This window comes from Lepidochelys kempii, chromosome 3 (assembly GCF_965140265.1).
Source record: "Lepidochelys kempii isolate rLepKem1 chromosome 3, rLepKem1.hap2, whole genome shotgun sequence".
NCBI classification, from domain to species: Eukaryota; Metazoa; Chordata; order Testudines; family Cheloniidae; genus Lepidochelys; species Lepidochelys kempii.
This window is the reverse complement of record NC_133258.1, coordinates 109,305,271-109,327,335: the sequence shown is the minus strand read 5'-3', so window position 1 is coordinate 109,327,335 and position 22,065 is coordinate 109,305,271. Positions and strand designations below refer to the sequence as shown.

At 42.7% G+C, this 22,065-nt stretch overlaps 1 protein-coding gene across 1 annotated transcript in view; it reads right to left on the bottom strand.

Moving 5' to 3' along the window:
- UTRN (utrophin) overlaps window positions 1–21,410 on the bottom strand; it is a 587,482-nt gene extending 566,072 nt beyond the window's left edge. Inside the window, exons 1-2 of the mRNA XM_073337527.1 lie at window positions 20,866–21,410; window positions 19,156–19,322 (exon numbers count right to left, since the gene is read on the bottom strand). Coding sequence (XP_073193628.1) covers window positions 19,156–19,234 — 79 coding nt within the window. The 5' untranslated portion in view covers window positions 19,235–19,322; window positions 20,866–21,410. The remainder of the gene's footprint in view (window positions 1–19,155; window positions 19,323–20,865) is intronic.
- Between the last annotated feature and the right edge of the window lie 655 nt (window positions 21,411–22,065).

Below are 22,065 nucleotides of genomic sequence, written 5' to 3'. Positions count from 1 at the left end.
TAAGTACCCCATCCCCTTCTCCTCCTTCCCCCCCCCCCCCCGGCCACACAGCTATGTCGCTAGAAGTCAGGCAATGTAGCCACTGTTTGTCGGCACTTTTGCGGACAAAATACTTCCACCCCCAACAAGAGGTATTCGCATTGTTGACAGGAGAGCGCTCCTGCAGACAATGCACTGTTCACACTGACACTTGCCCCAGCAAAACTTTTGACTTTCGGGGGGAGGGGACAGGTGGGTTAGCACCTTTGAACAACAAAAAGTTGTGTCACTCAACTGCAAGTGTAGATGTAGCCTAAGTCTCTTTATTTTCCCTCAGTTTGCCTCTGGCACTAAATTTGTTGCTCCTCCCTATAACTTGTTTTAGAGGGAATAAAGTGCTAATTCAGATTTGTAGCTACAGCGAAGCTATTGGTGGGGATAATCCAAACAAGTCCCATGGCAAGTGACACTTCCCCTACTCTTTACATTATCTCCTTTGATAAAAACACCAGTATTTGTTTTAATCAACATATTCATTCTTTACGATTCTGGAACTCATTGGCATGGAGCTGCTACAGGGTCCAGTCATGCACAACCGTGTCATACATTTATTCAAGAACTGACTGGTTTTGACTGGATGGTTGAAGTGGAAGCCATTTGGGATATTTCATTAGCTGCAAATTTTTCAAGTCAAAGAAAGCAAAGAACAGATCTCATCCTTGTGTCTTCTTTATGGGGATGAAAATCCACATTAGTATCCTTGTTTCGTATTATTGCCCTATATAAAGTGGTAACTATATAACTCTGCCTACTGATAAAAGCAGTGATAAGAATATATTAACATAAAACCCTTTCTCTCAAATTATTGGGAGAAAAGAGGTCAAAGAACTACTGAGAAATCTTTGCTCACAAAAGATCTAGAAAGATAGGTCATGGGGCAGTTTAAAAAAAGAAAAAAGAAACCTACAGTTCACATGGAATTCATTAACATTATGCTTCCAAACTTCTAAACCCATTTCCTTTAATATTTCATGACTAAATAAGCACATTTCTCAACTGTTGATCCAGGCAAACAAAGTCTGAAGCTTAGCTGTTCTTAGCTTTAATTGTGTCCACACCCTCATCCTCCCTCTGAAAGAAAAAGAAAAGAAAAGAAAAAAAAAAGACGGTATAAAGATGTGTGAGAGGCCTGTCCAGCATTCTTGTGAAGGGGAAGGCACTGCCATGTGCAACGGAAGTTGGGAGGGACATCAGAGTTCAGTTCTCCTCCTCAGGTCATAAGAAAGTAGACATGGCAGGCACTGTATTGAACCTAGGGGAATAAAAGAGATTTCACTCAACTATGAAGTGGCCTCCTCTAGCTAACTAATGACTGGTCTCCAAAGGGAGACATGTCTAGCCCACCTCAGCTCCAAGGAAAAACCACCACTTCTTTTTTTATATATATAAACACACACACACAGAGTATGAGACTTTGGAGAGGATAGAGGGGAATAAAAAGAATACTGGATAGGATCTTGAGGGATCCCAACCTTCTTATTAGGAGCAAGGAGGATAGAAAAGAAAAATCACATGTAATAAGAAACAGACTATAAATGTAACTAGTTTTCCAACCTTTACTCTATGTGAACAAGAGTAAATCTCAGCAGCAGTTATGACACTTGAGCAGCTGGAGAGGGAAGCGGGGGCGGGCGGGGAACTAAAAGAGGCTGTGTTTATACTATGGGCACTACAGCAGCACAGCTACGACACCACATCTGTGCTGCTGTCGCATCCGTAACATCGATGTTTCCTACGGCAACAGGAGGATTTTTCATTGCTGTAGTTAATCCCCCATCCCAAATGGCAGTTGGTAGGTCCAGGCGTTAGGTCTGCATAACTTTGGTTCTCAGGGGCGTCAAATTTTTACACTACTGAGCACCGTAATTATGTTGATCTAACTTAAGAATGGTCAGACCAAGTCAGACCAAAGGTCCATCTAGTCCCGTATCCAGTCTTCCAACAGTGGCCAGTGCCGGGTGCCCGAGAGGGAATGAACAGAACAGGTAAGCATCAAGTGATCCATTCCCTGTCACCCATTCCCAGCTTATGGCAAACAGAGGCTAGGGACACCATCCCTGCCCATCCTGGCTAATAGCTATTGATGGACCTATCCTCCATGAATTTAGGATCTAGTTCTTTTTTGAACCCTGTTATACTCCTAGCCTTCACAACATCCTTTGGCAAGGAGTTCCACAGGTTGACTGTGTATTGTGTGCAAGAGAACCTTGCCACTTTTTAGCTACCTGCCATTACATGATCTCAAATGAAAAAAACATTCCCCATTCAATTACTGTTTCTCATCAGATCCTACCTGTATTTTATCATCTTTCATCCTCTCCTCCTCATTAGGACAGAGGGAATCTCTTTTTATAGATCCTCCCCTACGGGATGTCTGAACCATGTGCTCCTCCGCACCTGTCAGCTTTCCCCCAGCCCTTAGTTTAAAAACTGCTCTAACTTTTAAGCGTAGACCAAGACAGACTATATGTTCCATGATCCCAATTCTGTTCAGCTTTCACAATTGTTACCAGCACAGCTCATCTTCATGGGAGGAAAGGGAACCTACTCCAGGCACCCCAAGCAGCAGAAGACAAGCCTAGCAGCTACAGTGGAAGTCAGAAACTCTGAAAAGGTAGATGCAAGTGTAGCAAAGAAGGGCTGGAGGCACCCACAATGATCTACAGCAGCCGCTGGTCACAGTTTTCTTTAAAACTAAATTTCTTTTCCCATAGCCCAATCATTTGTACCTGGCTAATTAGGAAACAACTGTTTTCTTGCTGAAAGTTAATGAAGCATTTGAACTTGTATAAGATGCACTGACTTCAAAGAAGAGCAGGTGGGGGGGGGGGAGAAATTCACTAGTAGCTGCTGTCACACTAGTTCATCATAAAAATTGCCATTATGCACTCTTATTCCCCCTTCCCTCTGCTCAATTATGGAAACCCTGGTTGTGATTCTAGAATTAAGGTGGAGCTGACTTTTGCATTTCAAACAGGGATTCAACCACTGTTATTTTTCAAGATTACAGTGCATCCTCCCCAAAATTACAGTACTCTCTTTTTTAGGACAGAATCAATTTTCTAAGAATTTATAAGTGAATCCATTAGTTAGTTTAGGAGTTAGAATGAATTAGAAATGGCGCCTCTAAGAAATTTATTACCTTGCATCAGGCCATTCTTTCGTCCAAAATGATCTTAATAAAATAATGCAAACTTGAGAAAAGGAAGGAGAAAAAAAAAAAAAAAAAACTTTGAAGCATTTACTGGAACACTAACCTCAAATGAGATACCCAACCACTGATCAGGAGGAAGAAACTTAAGCAGTCTTGGCATCCTGCTGGATTCCTCACTGCTCCTGGACACAAAAACAGTAGCAGAATGGAACATTTTCCTACTATCTTCATGAGCCCAGAGAGCACATCCCTTCTTCTCCAACCAGGTCCTTGGCACTGTGATAGTCTAGCCTTCATTACTGACCAGGCTAGACAGCTGCAGTTCCTTCTATCCAGGGCTGAAGACAGACTCTCACATCACTCAGTAGCTGATTTATTGAGCATCAAAGGCCAGAGAGAATACCATCACTCCTGTGCTCTGTGACTCCTGATTCATTCACCGATTAAATTTAAAGTTTTGCTACTAATCTACAATGCTTTGAATGGGCTACAACCAGGCTATATGAGTATTTAGTTCCTGGAAAGTTGGGGTGAAAATTTACCCCACACTAGCTTGCCGGGGACCGACCGTCCAAGTTGACCCTGCTAACGTGCATTAACAGTTTGTTAATGTGCTTTGATCTAGTCCTCCTTGAAATAAAAACTAGAGCAAAGCACATTAACAAACTGTATTCACAGGGTTCACACAGACAGTCCTCAGCAGACACACCGCAGTTTGCCATGGATTAAAGGCATGGCTACACTAGAGTGTTTATTTAACTATTCCCCCAACAGCATAAATGCCAGTGTGGACAGTGCTATGTGAGTATAACTTATGCCAGGGGAGGTGGAGGGGGTGATTTATTCACACCCCTGAGCAACACAAATAATGCCAATATAAGATGTATTGTAGACGTACCCTAAATGTTCACGTATACAACCCTGAAGAGACCACTTATCAATCCCCAATCAAACAAGTTGGGGACACTCTAAAAGGACACTATAGGTAAGCCCCATATAAAAATTCCTGAGCACAGGTGCAACAGTCAAAGCAGGAGAAATCTGAACATGTAATGCCGTCCCAGAAGCCACCAGACAAACCCAGACAGTTTTCAGAGTTAACTGCAAGTTCCATCTCTTCAGGACAGCTTTTTCCCCAGCAAAGGGCCTTCCCCCACTACTGAAATCTGTTTCCATGGAGTCCTGAGAGGAAAAGAGCAACAGCACATATTTCTGAAAAGTCAAGACAGAGTTGGGGCTCCCTTTGTGAGTGATTTATGCTAACCCTAGTTGTTGCTCAATGCCAGGTTATATCAGATAGATGTCTCAGAAGAAATTAAGAAAAAGGGTGGACCTGTTGTGGCATTTAAATACCATTTCACCCAGACTCATTTTACATTAAACAAAAACATAGCTATGTAAAAGCTGTTAGAGACCAGAGATGCGCATGCTACTCCCAATATGCACTTCTCTAACTGCTCAAATAAATTCATCTAAGCAGTACTTTCCTTTGTGCATCCAAAACTGTTTGCTTTTCATTTTCTTCCTATTAAATACCATCCAAAATATTTAGAATGTTATCCAGGACAACACTTTTTCCTTCTCAGTAATTTGTGACATAATATTTGAGGGGCATATTCCTTCTAATTCCCTCCCTTGACACTTCAAATGGAGTGGAGGAGGAGGAGGGAACCACACATACATTTGATTTAAAACAAAACAAGCCAGTACAGAGAAATTAACAAAAACTATTTGTTAAATGGATTGTGAAAATTTTTCAAAGTATTTTGTTCCAAGACTCAAAACCTCACATTTCTCCCAAGCTAACTGCATAAGCCAGCATCTGCCCTTAACTGTATGTATGCCTGTCCAATTCCACATCCTTCTTAACTGAATTACTTTGTTCCACCTCCACCAGGTTTTGTATCACTAGCAAATTTTTAAGGCCACAAGGAACCACTTAGACTACCTAGTCTAACTTCCTGCACAACACAGGCCATAACTTCTGAGTGATTAGACCAAATTGTCACATGTTCCTTCTCAATAGCCCATGGAAAAAATATTTTCTTCAACTATATACATCCTAAATACCAATCCACATGTGTTACTCAGTCACAATTTCTTTCCCTCACAAGTACCCAAAAAATTTTAAATATACAAGGCACTACTTTGTCCGCATAAATATGCCACATTCTATCAACACAATATGCATGCCAATCAGCAGTTTTCCCACAGCTCTTCCTCAGGTAACAAGACAAATTTCAACCCTCTCAAACGTGAAAGAAAACCTAAAGCACAATAGGTATATTGCTTAATTTTCAGAGGTGCTCGGCACCTGCTCCAATCTATGAAGTCATAGATACAGGAGTTGGCAGAACCTCTGAAATCAGGCAAATGTGCTAAATGGGATGAAGGTGTTAGTCAGCAAGAATATTACTGTAGTGGTTTGGAGCAGAGTTATGAACCAGGACCTCATTGTACCAAGCGCTGTACAACACAGAACAAAAAAGACAGACTATACGGTTTTGGGAGCAGAGACTGAGCATAAGACAAGAGATGGACAGACAGATAGGGGAGTACAAGGAAACAATGAGACAATACTGGTCAGCATAACAAACAGTGATCTCAGCACATCAGCAGCCTTGACGTTATCAAGTTTTTTTGTACGCATAACTGAAAGGGATTTTTAAGGAAGGATTTATATTTTAAAATCCTAATAAATAAATAATAATAAATAATAAGGGGGTAGAGGTGTAAAGCTTTTTCTAGACTGTACAGTGAATACTTTTTAATGCCATCACTACTCTAGACTATGCGATGCCCTTTCACTTAACAGCTCCTCTTATGCTACTGAGGCCCACATTCAAAATTGTTCAGCCAAATCAGAAAGGAGGAGTATATTGTGCAGGAGTACTCTGAACCTCACACTAATAGGATTTCTGGACACTAGAGGAAACTGCAGCTACAGTACACTTTCTGTAGATAGTCTTCTGTCATGATTTCCAGTTTTGGAATATCCTTTTCTAGGTACAGTGAGTTAGATTCTCAAACCTGCTCTGTTCCCTCTGTATTGCACAGGCAAGGAAAAGGGAGCAGAAATTGCCCGTAGCCAGCTGAGGATATCCACACTTCTTCTCCAGCGTGTGGGAGGCCCCACAAGCACAGAACTGGCTCTGACACCTTCTACTTTGCAGCCTCTATCTCAGGAGTGGGGAGAGATGTGCTGCAGGAGGGACCAGAGTTCAACTGGAGCCCCTTAGCTTCTCTAACCTGGGAGGGGAGGGGGCACCCCTGGGGACAGTAATCAGCTCCCCAGCAGCCCCCTCATTTTGCCAAGCCCAGCAGATGCACAAGGTAACTGACCCTCTCCTCTGCCCCATACTTTATTGCTTTGCGTAATCTGTTTGGCATTTCCTCATTTTGGCTTGGTTTGTTTCCTTCCCCACCCCCCAAACATTAGCTACGCTTCTGTATAAGCCTTCCTCAAGTCCAAGTCAGTTATGCATGACTTCCTCAGGTCAATTTTCTCATTACTTTATCCAATCACTGTATCAGATTTCTTGACCGTCCCTTAAAAATAACTCAGACATGTCCTAAACAAATCGCAGTTTTCACATTCACAGATTCCAAGGCCAGAAGGGACCATCATGATCTAGTCTTCCCCAAAATAATTCCTAGAGCAGATCTTTTCAAAAAACTGCCAATCTCTATTTAAAAATTGTTAGTAATGAAGAATCCGCCTTGACCCTTCATAAATTGTTCCAATGGTTCATTATTCGCACTGTCAAAAATTGACCTCTTATTTTGAGTCTGAATGTGTCTAGGTTCAACTTTCAGCCATCAGATCATGTTATACCTTCCCCTTAAAAAACAGTATGCAAAGTGTTTTTTAAGTGTTCCTTTATTCTGTCTCCATTCAGAGTTTCCACTGCCTCTACAGCTGTTCCGCCTTGTATTGAGCTGTGACAGTACGTTTCCCGGGCCGAAGAAGAGCTCTGCGTAAGTCTGAAAGCTCGTCTCTCTATCCCCAACAGAAGTTAGTCCAGTAAAAGATATTACCTCACCCACCCGTCTCTTTAATATCCTGGGACCAACACAGCTACAACTACACTGCATTTGGCAGCTGCTGGAATTTATAAAACTGCAGTTTCTTGACTAATCCCATGGTCTTGGCTAATGGAAATGATTCCACACAATTTTCTCTCTAGTCCCCAGAGGTTTATTTATCTATCTGCCCAGTAACTTTTGCAGTTACTTTTAAAATTCCCTCCCTTCACTTGGAATAAAATAATCACTTTCTGAAATGCTAGTTCATTGTGTATCCATTCTTAATTCCAGAAATTTAATAGAGAAAACCAGACTCCTGATATGCGCTGACCATGAAGTTATCCTTTCATCAACGTAAGTCCACCAAAGGAAACCACAGCCCCTGGCTGCCAAAAAAAAAAAAAAACCACTACACACAACACACCTTAGTCATAGTTTAGATTGTTGTTTTATGCCAGCTGCAGTAAGTGCAACTCTCCCCTACACCAAGCTGGGAGCATTTCAGTATGCAGGAGGAGGAACAGCTGCTCTCTTCGGACTTTTGAATTTCCATCAAGGGAGGGTTACTCTCCATCACAATGAAGGCAGAATAACGTATTCAGAACATGCATAATATATACATCTACAAATATTTCACAGCAGAGCATCTGTATCAGCTGGAGGATAGAAAGATGGTCACAGTCAATTTGTTCTCCCTCTGTTCCCCACCCCCCAAACACACTGAATTATAATTTTCCCAGGCTCTTTGCCAGTCCTCCAAAACCAAAAGTGTTACTTAAAACATTGCCTTGCTCTTCCCTTTTCATAGAGGTGTGACACATTGTGCCTGGTATAATCAAGAGTGTTTACTCTACTAGGAGGAGTTTTCAGTGAGAGGAAAGGTAAGTAATTTTATGAAAGATGCCAGTAGTGACATAGCTAAGCCTTGCTAAATGGCTTTAGTATATACTAGTACAGTACGACAATCTTTAAGAACATTATATGTAGGATAGAGAGAATTAATATGTTTCCACATTTGATTAGACTCATCCCCGCCCTGCTCTCAAACTTGTGAATGCTAAAATCTTCCTCAAAAGAGAGTGTGTTAGTTAGGGGGGTAGGGTTGACAAAGAATGTCAGTGGTCTGTCCAGGCATGTTACCTATACTTGTGTTTTCACTTTCCTTTGAATCGGTCTGTCATAAATATGGGAAATATGTTTGCTTAAAATCTATTACTTATACGATTCCAGGAAATAAAGAAGCTAGATATGAAGATTCACGGCTCGCAAAAACAGTGGTAAAGACACTGTAGCCATTAAAAGCAGAAGGAGATGTGAAAATACATGAGACCTGCAATTATATTGATGGGAACCAAAAATAGGTTAAGAATTTGAGGAAGAGGGACCCTCCCTGTCCCCACCTCAAACTTCTCAGTGGTTGCAATTCTAGTGCAATATACAGTGAAGCTTGTTTGGTTTTTGTCTCTCCATCACAGCACTCCTGCATGGGAGTGCAATTTGTTAATGCACTGACCGCTATTTATTTGTATTACCATAATGCCAGTCATAGACCAGGATATCCAGTACCCACGACCCTTCCACTGATTTCAGCCAGGCAATCAAGTCAGGTTTGGAAGTAGGAAATTCTGCTCAGAGAGGTGAAATCAAACCAGATTTCTGTACAACACACAGAACAAAAAGATTGTAAGCTCCTTTGGGAAGGGACAGTCTAAATATAAGGCAAATCACAACAGACTGATACAGGGGAGTAACAAAATAATGAGATATTAGTGACAGGTCATGACAGCTACCAAAACAGGTTGTTCCATACAACAAAGGCTAAATGCAATATTTTACCATTTATATAGTATCTTTCAACCTGAAAGATTCATATACATATACTAAACAACTGAAATACACCCTGTCTACAGTAGAGTGTGGAAATCATCCAGTATTCTGCATAAGGACAAGGGGTAAGGAGATTTTGGCCGAAAACACACTGATAGAACCCAATCCTATAACAAGACTCAAATGTCTATTTTTAAAAATGAGGAACGACAGTAAAAATTTTGTTGTGCAACAATCGGATATTGTACTGAAAGGGGAGAAATAGCCTTGTGGAGTCCTTGGGGGTAGAGATAAGGTAGCAGCAGCATTTAAGGGACATTGATCAACTCTAACGGACCAATTTTTAAAAAGTTCCAGGTTTCTGATCAAGCACTATTTGAAAATTCCTTTAAAATAACAAAACTATTGCTGCTCCCCTGTTTATGTTTATAAGGTCTGTTTCAGTTAGCCATTTTCTCCCTAGCTAAATAACTATACACAAAGTGAATACGTACACAAAAAAAGAGAAGCATCTGCTAACTTAAGTTTTAGCAATCTCAGGGGTTACTGAAATAGTAATGCCTGTAAAATTTTCTGATGTGATTTTCAAATTCACAAGGCCCCATTAATTTGCTATAGACCCACAGTTTGAATTTAAACCACCAAAAAAAATTTAAGCAATCAGAAGCCCCAGTGAGAAAAGGCCTCATCCAAAGCCCATTTGAAATCAATGGGAGTCTGTTGACTTCAGTCACCTTCGGATTCAGGCCAATCCCTTCTAGTTCAAATTCTTTTATTAATGTTTAACAAGTTTCTGATTGCTACAGTGGTACATATGTGCAAATGCTCAAAGTGATACCATAACCAGCTGGTTTCCTCTACATCAGTCAGTCAGTCAATAGCTGCTTCACCTGGCAATTTTTGCACTTTAAAAAAAGATAGATATCTAGATACAGAATTAGGACATGTGTTGCACACAGTATATTCAACAGTCACTGTTTTATGGGCCAACATCCAAGAACTATGGAATGAACATGTCTCCTTCTCAAAGCATGTCCCAGGGCAGGGAGATCTCTTAGCAAAACAGCCGTTGACCATCTAAATATCCTCACGAAGCAGTCATACTTCTCTTCAAACAACAGCGTCAACTCCCAAAAGTGATCCTCACCAAAGAGCTCTCAAAATAAAAGTACAATTTTTAGATCAGTTCTTCCAAGACCCTGTCAACCACAATTAAAAATGAAAGCTAGATCAGGAGAATTAAGCTCCTACCAATCTACTCTTGTACCTTAAAATGCACCTGAGGCACTCAGTAATATTCCAGAAATGTTTTGCCTGTCTGTCTTACTGTTTAATTATATACACATTACTGTTCAAACTATCATGACAGATTTCAAGTGCGGGTTTTTCCTCAGTGTTACATAATTAATCACAGAAAAAATCTGTTCTTTAAAAAAAAAAAAAACCACACTGATTACAGCACTGTTCCCGACCCACCACACACAATAAAGCAAGCATCCCCTGCTTTCCTTCTTGAAAGCTTCTGTTTGAAAACCAAACACAAATGCACAGATTTCTCCAAAAGGATCTTTTTAAAAAAAAAAAAAAAGCTACATTCTAGATTACATATAAAAATTGTTTGTGTTATGGAAAACATCCATTAAAATGATTTTTGTTTTAAGGAATAATACAGACATATGTAAAGTTTGAGCTATGCCCATTTAATGTCTCCAGATGCCTGGAATACCCTTTATAAAATGGTAAATATTTTACTTAAAAACACAATATAACCATTCAATTGACAGATATGCTATCATTTTTCAAGAAAAAAAACAAACACACACCCCACACAACTAATATTTGCACACTAAGGACTGTTCTACAGTACATGGTTATTTCTTTGAATTAGCCAAGTTAATTCAAAATAAAACTGATTCCGTCCACACGACCAAACAGTTTTTCGATTTACAGGGCTCTTTAATCCAGTTTCTGTACTCCACCTCAGCAAGTGGAGTAGCGGTAAAAATCAAGATTGCAGTTCCGGATTACAGGTACTGTGGATGCAATTTGACGTTACTGGCCTCCGGGAGCTATCCCAGAATGCTCATTTGTGACTGCTCTGGACAACACTGTCAACTCCAATGCACTAGCCAGGTAGGCAGTAAAAGCCCCGGGAACTTTTGAATTTAATTTCCTGTTTGGTCACCGTGGCGAGCTCATCAGCACAGGCGACCATGCAGAGTCCACCATCACAAGAGACCACACAGTCCCGGATTCGCAGACAAGCGCCAGCATGGTCCAAACAGGAGGTACTGGATGTCATTGCATGTTGGGGAGATGAATCGGTTATAGCAGAACTACATTCCAAAAAACCACCCACACACGCAAATACGTACACTAAAGTCTCCAGGGCCATGACGGAAAGAGGCTACTCCAGGGGCACAGAGCAGTGTCGTACAAAAGTCAAGGAGCTCAGGCAAGTGTACCAAAAAGCCAAGGAGGCGAACGGGCGCTCTGGGTCACAGCCCCATACATACAGCTTCTACCGTGAGCTGCGTGCAATAATAGTGGGTGACGACACCACTACCCCACCACTGTCTGCAGACACCTGCAACGGGGGAGTTGCACGGAGCGAGGAGGATGAGTTATTGGAGGACGAAGAGGACGACAGTGCACAGGTGGCAAGTGGGGAATGTGTTTTCCCCCCCAACCAGGAACTATTCTTAACGCTGGAGCCAATAGCCTCCCCCGACTCACAAGGCGGGCTCCCGGACCATGACCCTGGAGAAGGCACTTCTGGTGAGAGAGAGCCTGATAGGAGCCATGCAGTGTGGGGAAACCCAGCTGTGCTGGGCTGTTCACGTTTAGTTTAAAGGGCTCATCCCTGCTCAGAGCCTCAGAGCCACACGGTGGGTGCGGGGGTTGTGTGAAGCAATCATCCCAGAGAGCCCGCAGGCCCTCTTTATATGGCAAGCCCACCAGGCATTGCTTGCTGTGGGAAAGGGGGCGCGGCAGTTTGAAAGCATTGAAATGAATGCGGAAGCAGCAGAACCCCGCATGCCCCTAGGGCTTACCATGGTTGCCTGCAAGCTGAATTCCGTTGCCCTGCCGCCCGTGATGGCTTACTCACACCAAAGGGGCAGGCACTTCAGTATGAAGCAAAATGGGACCTTGTACAGAAAGTACCCAGCACACATTCTATAAATTGCCTGTTGCACTGAGAAAGTGTCCTCTTTGTTCTCTAAAATGTATCTTTTAAAATACTACCCTCCCTTTTCCTCCTCCCACAGGTGCAAATGTTTCAACGCCCCTATCTACTCCGTCCCAGAGGCTGGTCCAGATTAGAAGGCGGAAAAAAACGAACTGAGGACGACATGTTTGCTGAGCTCATGCAGTCCTCCAGCAATGATAGGGTCCAGCTGAATGTGTGGAGGCAAACAACTGCGGAGTCCCATAAAGCGTTCAATGAACGCAAAGAGAGGAGGGACGCGCACAATGAGAGCAGGCAAGATGCTATGCTCAAGCTCATGGGGGAGCAAACTGACATGCTCTGCTGTATGGTGGATCCAATGAAGGAAAGGCAGCAAGACCACGGACTGCCACTGCAACCCCTGTGTAACTGCCCTCCCTCCTCCCCAACTTCCACAGCGTCCTCACCCAGACGTTCAAGAACACAGGGGTGGGAAAGAAGGCTATGGGGACCCACACACTCAATCCCAGAGGATTACACAAGCACCAGAAGGCTGACATATCCTACATTTTGATTTGGTTTCCGGACTTGTCCTTCCCTTCCCCTCAACCCCCCTAACCGAATCTCCCCCCGCTTCCCCGGTCTATTTCTCATTTCTCTCAATGTGTTGTGCAAGAAATAATAAAGAACTGTTTTTAAACCATTGTGACTTTTTTTTTTTTTTTTACCACACACGGAGCGGATAATTTCAAGAGAAACAAACAACTGTCACACCATACCCTGCCAGTCATGAAACTGGCTTTCAAAGCTTCTCTGATGCACAGTGCACCCTGCTACGCTCTTCTAATGGCTCTGTTGTCTGGCTGTGCAAAACTGGCCGCCAGGCAAGTTGCCTCAACCTCTCACCCCACCATAAATGTCTCCCCTTTACTCTCACAGATATTGTGGAGCATACAACAAGCAGCAATTACAATTGGAATATTGGTTGTGCTGAGATCTAACCGAGTCAGTAAACTGCGCCAGCGCGCTTTCAAACATCCAAACACACATTCTACCACCATTCTGCACTTGCTCAACCTGTAGTTCCTCCTTACTACTGTCCACGGTGCCTGTGTACAGCTTCATGAGCCATGGCATTAAGGGGTAGGCTGGGTCCCCGAGGATAACTATAGGCATTTCAACATCCCCAACAGTAATTTTATGGTCTGGAAAATAAGTCCCTTCCTGCAGCTGTTCAAACAGACCAGAGTTCCTGAAGATGCGAGTGTCATGCACCTTTCCCAGCCATCCCACGTTGATGTCGATGAAAGGTCCCTTGTGATCCACCAGTGCTTGCAGCACCATGGAAGAGTACCCCTTGCAGTTTACGTACTGGCCGCAGCAGTGTGCCAGGGCCAAGATAGACGGAACACATATCCCTATCGCCCCACCACAGTTAGGGAACCCCAGTACATTAGCGCCATCCACAGTGGTCTGCACATTTTCCATAGTCACTACCCTTTATAGCAGCTGGTCAATGATTGCATGGGCTACTTGCAGCACAGCAGCCCCCACAGTAGATTTGCCCACTCCAAACCGATTCGCGACTGACCGGTAGCTGTTGGGCATTGCACACTTCCACAGGGCTATGGCCACTCGCTTCTCAACCGTGAGGGCTGCTCTCATTTTGGTGTCTTTGTGCTTCAGGGCAGGGGACAGCAAGTCATGAAGTTCCACGAAAGTGGCCCTACGCATATGAAAGTTTCGCAGCCACTGGGAATCATCCCATATCTGCAACGCTATGTGGTCCCACCAGTCTGTGCTGGTTTCCCAGGCCCAGAATCAGCGTTCCACAGCATGAACCTGGCTCAACGCCACCATGATCTCTCAATCACCACATGCCGTGCTTCTAGGAACATCTGTGTCCTTGTCCTCATCAGTATCGTAATCGCACGGTCATCGCTTCCTCACCTGGTTTTGCAAGTATTGCACGTACTGCTGGTTAATGCACGAGGTATTTACAATGGTGAAAACTGCAGTGGAGACCTGAATGGGCTCCATGCTTGCCGCGCTATGGTGCCTGCAGGGTAATCTTAGAAAAAGGGTGTGAAACGTATGAGAGCAGAGTGGCAGCGGAAGAGGTGCTGTTCAAGTTCACAAGTGTCAAACAGAGGTGGGAAATGGTTGTCTTCGGTAGCTTTCAAGGAGGCAGGAGCCCAGGGCAGACAACATGGAGAGGCTCAGTAGCGCAGCAAGAGTGGGAGAGCAGAGTTGGCAGCAGAAGCTGTGCTGCTCGGTTCACGATGGCTGAGCAGAGTTGGCAGCAGAAGCAGTTGACGAGGAAAAGAAAGTAGATATTATAGAGATTACATAGGAAGACGAGAGGAAATGTGAGGTGGATTCATAGTAGCAGGAGAGCAGTGGTGCACCATACTGCACCGTCTGCTGAAAGCAGTATGGCATCTGCACGCCAAAAAGGCACGAAATGATGGTCTGCCATAGCTTTCACGGAGGGAGGAGCGACTGAGACACACCCAGAAACACCCACGAGACTGTTTTTGCCCAATCATGCACTGGGAGCTTATCCCAGAATTCCAATGGGTGGCAGGGACTGCAGATTAGCTACCCATAGTGCACCGCTCTGACATTCGATGCTAGCCTCAGTACTGTGGATGCACGCCGCCCAATTCATGCGCTTAGTGGGGACACAAAGACCAAATGTATAAAAATTGCTTCCAAAAATTCCAATAGAATAATTTCAAAATAATTTCATACTGTAGATGTACCCTAAGAAGAGAGGTTAACAGTAAATACAGTTCTTCTGCAAACCTTGGGTTGGCTTCCATGTAGTTGCCAGCGTTAAAATAGTTATTTCTCAATATAGTTTTGGTCACAATCATATGTTATTCTAAACATACAATAGATTTAAAAAAAATAAAATCCATTATGCAAAACAGCTTTAATACACTATCTAATCAGAGTATGTGCCTATATTTGTCTAGTCTATGTAGACTCTCTCCCAAAATTTGATTATAACTAATAAATCCTAATCAGACATACTTTAAAAAAAAAACCACAACACCTCACACCCTCAAAAGATTCCTCTTTAGTATTATGCTTTACAAGAAAGGTTACTGAATGAAACCAAATGTGTTTATGATTAGTCAAACAAACTAGGGTATTCTCAAGCATTTATGACTTGCACTTCTGTGGCCTTTGTATCACTGTCTTAGAATATGCTTTCTTACTGAACAAGACAGTATTGGTAATGCATTCAATAATGTGTTTAAAGCCATTTATGTACTGGGTAGGTCTTACTAATCCAAAAATATGATGTACCACCCTCACAATCTGAACGTACAAGAATTCCCATGCACAGTGAATTTAATCTTTGAATGACAGAACTAGATCTTGAACTAAAACTTTTCTATAAACGTTAATATTTTTCCAAATATTCTTATGATACAGTTTCGCAGACACTAAGGTTTTATTTTTAAAAGGTAGGCATATAAAAAGATCCATCCCCCTGCAAATTGGTTATGAAACTGTGTAACCCAGGATTCTTTTTCTTTGTGTAAACAACGTTTTTAAATTGTTCCATCTTATTTTTTAGTACTTAGTTTTTTGTACTTTTATGGCAAATACATATCATATGGTATTTCTACAGATTATTCATTCTTCCCATCCTCCAACTGTATAGTGCACTTATTTTTCTAAGTTTTTCTTTAAAATTGTATATTTAAAGTAAGTTCTAGTTCATTTTTAATTCCGTAATATTGAGAAATAACAGAAGACAAATGCACTGCTACGCATGCGACATATCCTAGCAGATCTGTAAGGCCTGACATATTTTAATAAATTATCATGAGTAAACACCATTTTAGCTCAAATAGCTATTTCTATAATTTTCTATGCATTCATACGATCTGCTTCTGAATTTTCCAAAGCCAGCTAATTAAAGCAGCAAATCTTACAAAGATTGGTCATGTACTCAGTTTGATTGTTTTCTGAGGATTATATTATCCACTCACAGGCAGCGAAAACTTTTTGCTGGTCTGCATTCTTTCCTTGCTGCCCCCTTTTTGAAATACTGGACATTCCACTGAACACAAGTTACTATTTCACGGCTAAATTTTGCTCCCTAAATTATTAAAATAATCCAGGCATCTTAAACATCTTGTCTGGCAGCTTTGTTTAGTTAGAAAAAGAACAAAAACAATGAATGGGAGAAAAGTTGGAAAAAAGTTTAACTTTTGAACCTCAGGGTCTATGGTCATTTATTATTGTCTGGCCCTTACCCATTGTGTGATTCCCCCAACGCTTTTCCACAACAGTGAAAATGTAAATTGATAAAAATGCTTTAAAGTACACACTGATATTTGTCAAAATTATAAAAAATAGAAAGATTGAATTCTGCCAATCCTACTTATAAGTGGCACTATATATTACCCTCCCACAGAGGACTCAAAGTAGCTGCTTTTTTAAAATGCCTATTAAAAAAAAACCTGCACTACAGTAATGAGACATTTTAAACAAATATTCTGAAAATTTAAATTGACTTATAAAGAAAATTCTGACAAGCAGCTGTTTTCTTGCTTCCACTATTAATTAAAAGTTGTGCATGCATACTTACATCTCTAATCTCTATCTTGTCCCATCCCATATCCTCCCAAAAATATATTTGTGAAGTCAGCTGTTACAAATAATTAGGGAGCATTTTATGAGAAGTGAATTATTTTACAGTAATATTTTTGTTGGACTTTGACCATTTGTATCTCTATCATGAACAGCAACCCAAACTGAAAATACAAATGATAAATGGAACACTGGGTTCTTTCCCATTAAAGTGCCAACATGAATATCGCTTTAACTTAGCATTTTTCTTTTTTCAGTGGGTAAGAGGAGGGGAAAAGTATGCAAAATATATATTTTAAACCTGGCAATTAGCCTTTACTTTGTTGCTGTCTATACTTGGATAGATTATGTCCCTCTCATTAAAAAAAAAAAAATCACTCCTACAGGCTTAGTTAGAGGGGCTGGTTCAGATCTCAGCTATGTAGTGTAATAATTAACTTTAAAATGTGTAGCGATGCATGCTGCATATCTGAGAGCCAAATTTAGTCCTTAGGGGTTTTGAAAACAGGATTTAAAAAAAAAAAAATCCCATTTTTCATTTAGGCTAAAGTTGAATTAAGTCACTTCTGATTTTAGTATAAACAGATCTTAAATATATAATTAATTTATGAGATGAGAGAAGTAAAAAGGCCTACTGTAGATAGGTGTAGGTCCATATCAGAACGGAAATTACAGCACATTCTATTTATACAGAGGACTCATGAAATACAGCAATGATTCCGCAAAATGCCTGCAAAAATTACAGTATTTGTTAAAAGAAAAGGAGGACTTGGGGCACCGTAGAGACTAAAAAATTTATTTGAGCATAAGCTTTCGTGAGCTACACAAAACACACACAAAAAAACAGGTGCTCACCAACCCAGACTCCTTGGCTTATAGTAGACATTTCCAACCAGGTCAAATATAGTCCAGAATTTGGAAAATATCTGAATGAAACCACAAATATTGTTTCACAAACTGCACTTCCAGAAGTTAAGAAAAATTTTCTACACTCTGAACTTGTGCACTACGAAGAAAAAAAAAGTGGAGCTTCCTAAAACTAAGCTGTTTTCACCAAAGGCCTGATGCAAAGACATCTGAAATCAATTAAAAGATTGCCATTGATTTCAATGGCCTTTGGATCTGGTCCCAAATTTATATCCTACTTAATTTGATAGATAGATGGAGATAAATAACCTGATTATACTAATTGCATATACATAATTTTGAGTCTGATCTATCTGCATTTGCACTAGGACACAAATATATTTTGTAATTACGAAGCCATTTTGTTACTATTCATAAATAATTGGAAAAGTTCCAGTTTGTTACATTGTGGATATCAAATCGTCTGCCTTTAGGAGAGAAAAAGATAGCCTTTAGGATAAAACACTGAATTAGGGATTGGAGCGTATTCAGTTTTTGGTTCTGCAAAAAGATTTCCTGGGTGCCCTTAAACAAGTCATTTCACCTTTCTGTGCCACCAATCTGTAGAACAGGGTAATAATAGTTCCCTACTTCATAAACATATTTTAAGAATAACTTCATTAATGTCTGTGAAGCACTCACATACAAAAGTGATAGGAACTACAAAAGGACCCATAAGCAGAACATTTAAAAATAGTTCTGAAAAGAACATTAGCCAGAAACTGGTTTCTTTGACACAAATGGTTTTGGTGCAAGACACACCTGTGGTGCTAAAGTGAGACAACAGCAGCAGATCAAAAAAAGTAGATTAATTTTTACAGAGTACTATTAAACATGTAAAGCACCTTACAGTGTTGCAACCCTGTAATAGCCATTCTCCCCAGCTTGAAATAAACACAGAAGCAGCCGCCAAAACTTGGTTGCATAAGCGCACTTATTTAAACACATGCTTATTTACAAAAGCAGAGGTAATTATAATGCAGGAGGTGGAGCTTAAATAAAAAGATTTGGTTACCAATGTAGAGATATCCAATTATTTTTATACATACACACACACATTTCAGTTGTATCAATAAACTCCAGTTAGAATCAGTGCCTCCGTGTGCTAGACGCTACACAAACATACAGAAAGACAAAAAAAGTCGCAGGAACTTAAGAACAGGCCCTACTGGGTCAGACCAAAGCTCCATCTAGCCCAGTATTCTATCTTCCGACAGTGGCTAATGCCTGGTGCCCCACAGAGAATGAACAGAACAGGTAATCACCAAGTGATCCATCCCCAGTGGCCAGTTCCCAGCTTCTGGCAAACAGAGACTAGGAACTTGTCAATTAAACAGTTTGTCTCACATTATGTGATGCATTTTCATAATCAATGGTCTATAAAGAAAGAGATATACAATTTTGCTTTTCTGCAACCTACCAGATCTGGACTTAATGATATCACTGAATTCATTGTGTCCTCCACCAGGTCCTTCCTCTTGATCTGAAACCGTGGCCATTCTTGTACAGCCTTGAAGTTCTTCGCTGGTATACTCTAAACCCTTCCAAAAACAGTTCCTATGTACAGGACTGGTTTACCATTAATACCTAAAATATAGAAGGAAAAAAGTAGTTAAAAATTGATCATTCCATATATTAAACCAGAAATTATTATTAAACTCTATACAGGTGAACAATGGTATATGCTTGACATTCATACATGTTTTCAGTGTATATCAAATGTTATAAATATCACGGTCATTAAAAAGTTCTGTTCCTCTTCCAATTAAAGAACATTTTAACATAACAAACAAAGATTCAAATTTGTTTTCTACTCCGAGTACAAGTCAGAAAGAAAAAACACAGCCAAGGAAACTGCTTAATGTTAGTCTACTGGGAAGTGCAAAACATACAAGTGAAATGAAAGTGAAGTCATTACACTTTAAATTTACTTGGGACATCAAAGACAGACTTTGGGGCAAAGATCAAGAATTATGAAGCTTGTCATAATTGGACTATCAACATTGTATACCTAACTTTTAAAATCTTAGGTATTTGGAAATCAGTTCCACATTTCTTCCAATGCAACACTAATCAAACCACTATTAAGAACATTACCCTCACCACTTGCTAGTCCCGCTCCACAAAACAGAAAAACTCAGACGGGCTGGATTAACCCTTACTGGTGTGCAAATTATAAAGGAAGCAGTTTGCCCTCTACCCCAGAGCCTGGATAGGTTCCCAAACTTTATATAAATATTCCTCACCAAGTTATATAGGGGGTTCAGTTACTTGTCTCCTATGGAGTTTAGACACATAACATAAAAGAAGAACGTGATTTTTTCTTCTTAAATCACATCTCTTTCCCCACCCCCGACACACACACACACAAACGTGTTTTCATCTAAATGACACCTGCAGAGAGCGAGAGGAGAAGAGAGAAAGAAGTAGCCTCAAGATGCTATGTGCTGAGAAACAATTGTAACACATTGGGTGGGAGGAGAGGAAAGTGACCAAACAAGAGGTCAGATCACTGGAGCAACAACAATGCGGGCTGCAAGTGGGATTCGGCTGGCACACGACCACCTGCCCCCTCCCCGCCCCCGAGTGACCCGGAGCAACCTTTACACCTACGGTCCCAAGCTGTATCTTCCCCCACGGTCGGCGCTAGAGCGGCCACAGCCCGCAGGGCCCCTGAGCCGCGAGGGGCCAAACCCCCTTGGGTCCAGGCGTCGCCCTGGCCCTGCCTCGGGACCTGCTGCCAACCCCACAGGCCGTTACCAGCAGCGGGCACCATGCTATGGGCATTGCTCTTCCCACGCGCGCCCCAGCCCCGCTGCGAGGGGTGGGAACGGCACCTGCAGCTCCGAGCGAGCCGCCCGCGGCCCCACACGCAGGGTGTGAGCCCTGGCTCCCCTCCAAGGGTCTGGCTGTCGTTACCCCACCCCCACCCCCCATTCGTGCCGGGGGCTCTCTCCACCCGCGCACCCGGGGCTGGGCAGCTGTCGGCTCCCCACGCCGGGAGAGAGGAATCAAGTCCCGCAGGGGGAGTGCTCGGCCAGGACCCCTCCGGAGCTGGGCACAACACCCCCATCCCCTTCCTCGCGGAGGCGCCGGCGTCCCGCCCCCGGGCTAGCGCTCTCTCACTCACCTCCTGCACGCCGCGCCCAGCCCCCGCTGCACCCCACGCCCGGGGCCAGGGAGCTCGGGCTCGGCGTGAAGCACCCCGGGCTGCAGCTCCTCTCCCCTTCGCCCGACCGGGCTTCCCACCGCCGGGGCCGGGACAAGCGGCAGCGGGTGCAAAACAAAACAACCAAAAAAATTTTTAAAAAAAGCTGTTCCAGCTGAAGAATTCCTGCTTCGCCTTCCCACCCCCGAACCGCCTCCTCCGCCCTCTCGCCGCGTCCCTCGGCAGTAGGAAGCGGCTCCAGCCGCCTCCTTTGCAGACGGGCTCTCAGCAACTTTTTGTACAAGCTGCTGCTCCTCCTGCTGCTGCTGCTGCTGTGGCCCCCGGGGTTTCCCCTTTGTTTGTAGGTGAGACAGGACGGCGCTGAGGCTCCGGGCAGGGCTGGCGCTCACCGCGCGCGCCTGCTTCCCTCCGAGCAAGCGAGCAAGAGGTGGCGGGACAGGCAGCGCCCGGGCTGCGAGTGCTCCCAGCTGCTGCTGCGCCTGGAACTTTGTTTGTTCCCAGCTCCCCTCTCCCCGCCCTCCGGCGAGAGCAGTGGCGGCGGCGGCTGCTGCAAGCTGGCGATGGGAAAGTGGCGTGGCAGCGTCATGTGACCGCCTGCCCTGGCAATCAGCCCTCGGAGATCCTCGGCACGGGGCGCCAGACCCAGCTCCCCAGCCCAGCCTCTGCTTGCCCTCCTTTTTGGGGCGGTCGCTCTCCCCCTGCGGAGTGGGTGAAGGTTAGAGGCCGTGTTTGCAACTGACTCCAATGAAGTGAGCTGTAGCTCTCGAAAGCTTATGCTCAAATAAATTGGTTAGTCTCTAAGGTGCCACAAGTACTCCTTTTCTTTTTGCGGATACAGACTAACACGGCTGCTACTCTGAAACCTGCATATTCAGAGACGCCCATCCAAACCACACATTTGCATGTACAAATGAGATAATGACAGGTTTCAGAGTAACAGCTGTGTTAGTCTGTATTCTCAAAAAGAAAAGGAGTACTTGTGGCACCTTAGAGACTAACCAATTTATTTGAGCATAAGCTTTCCTGAGCTACAGCTCACTTCATTGGATGCATACTGTGGAAAGTGTAGAACATCTTTTTATACACACAAAGCATGAAAAAATCTCTCCTCACCCCACTCTCCTGCTGGTAATAGCTTATCTAAAGTGATCACTCTCCTTA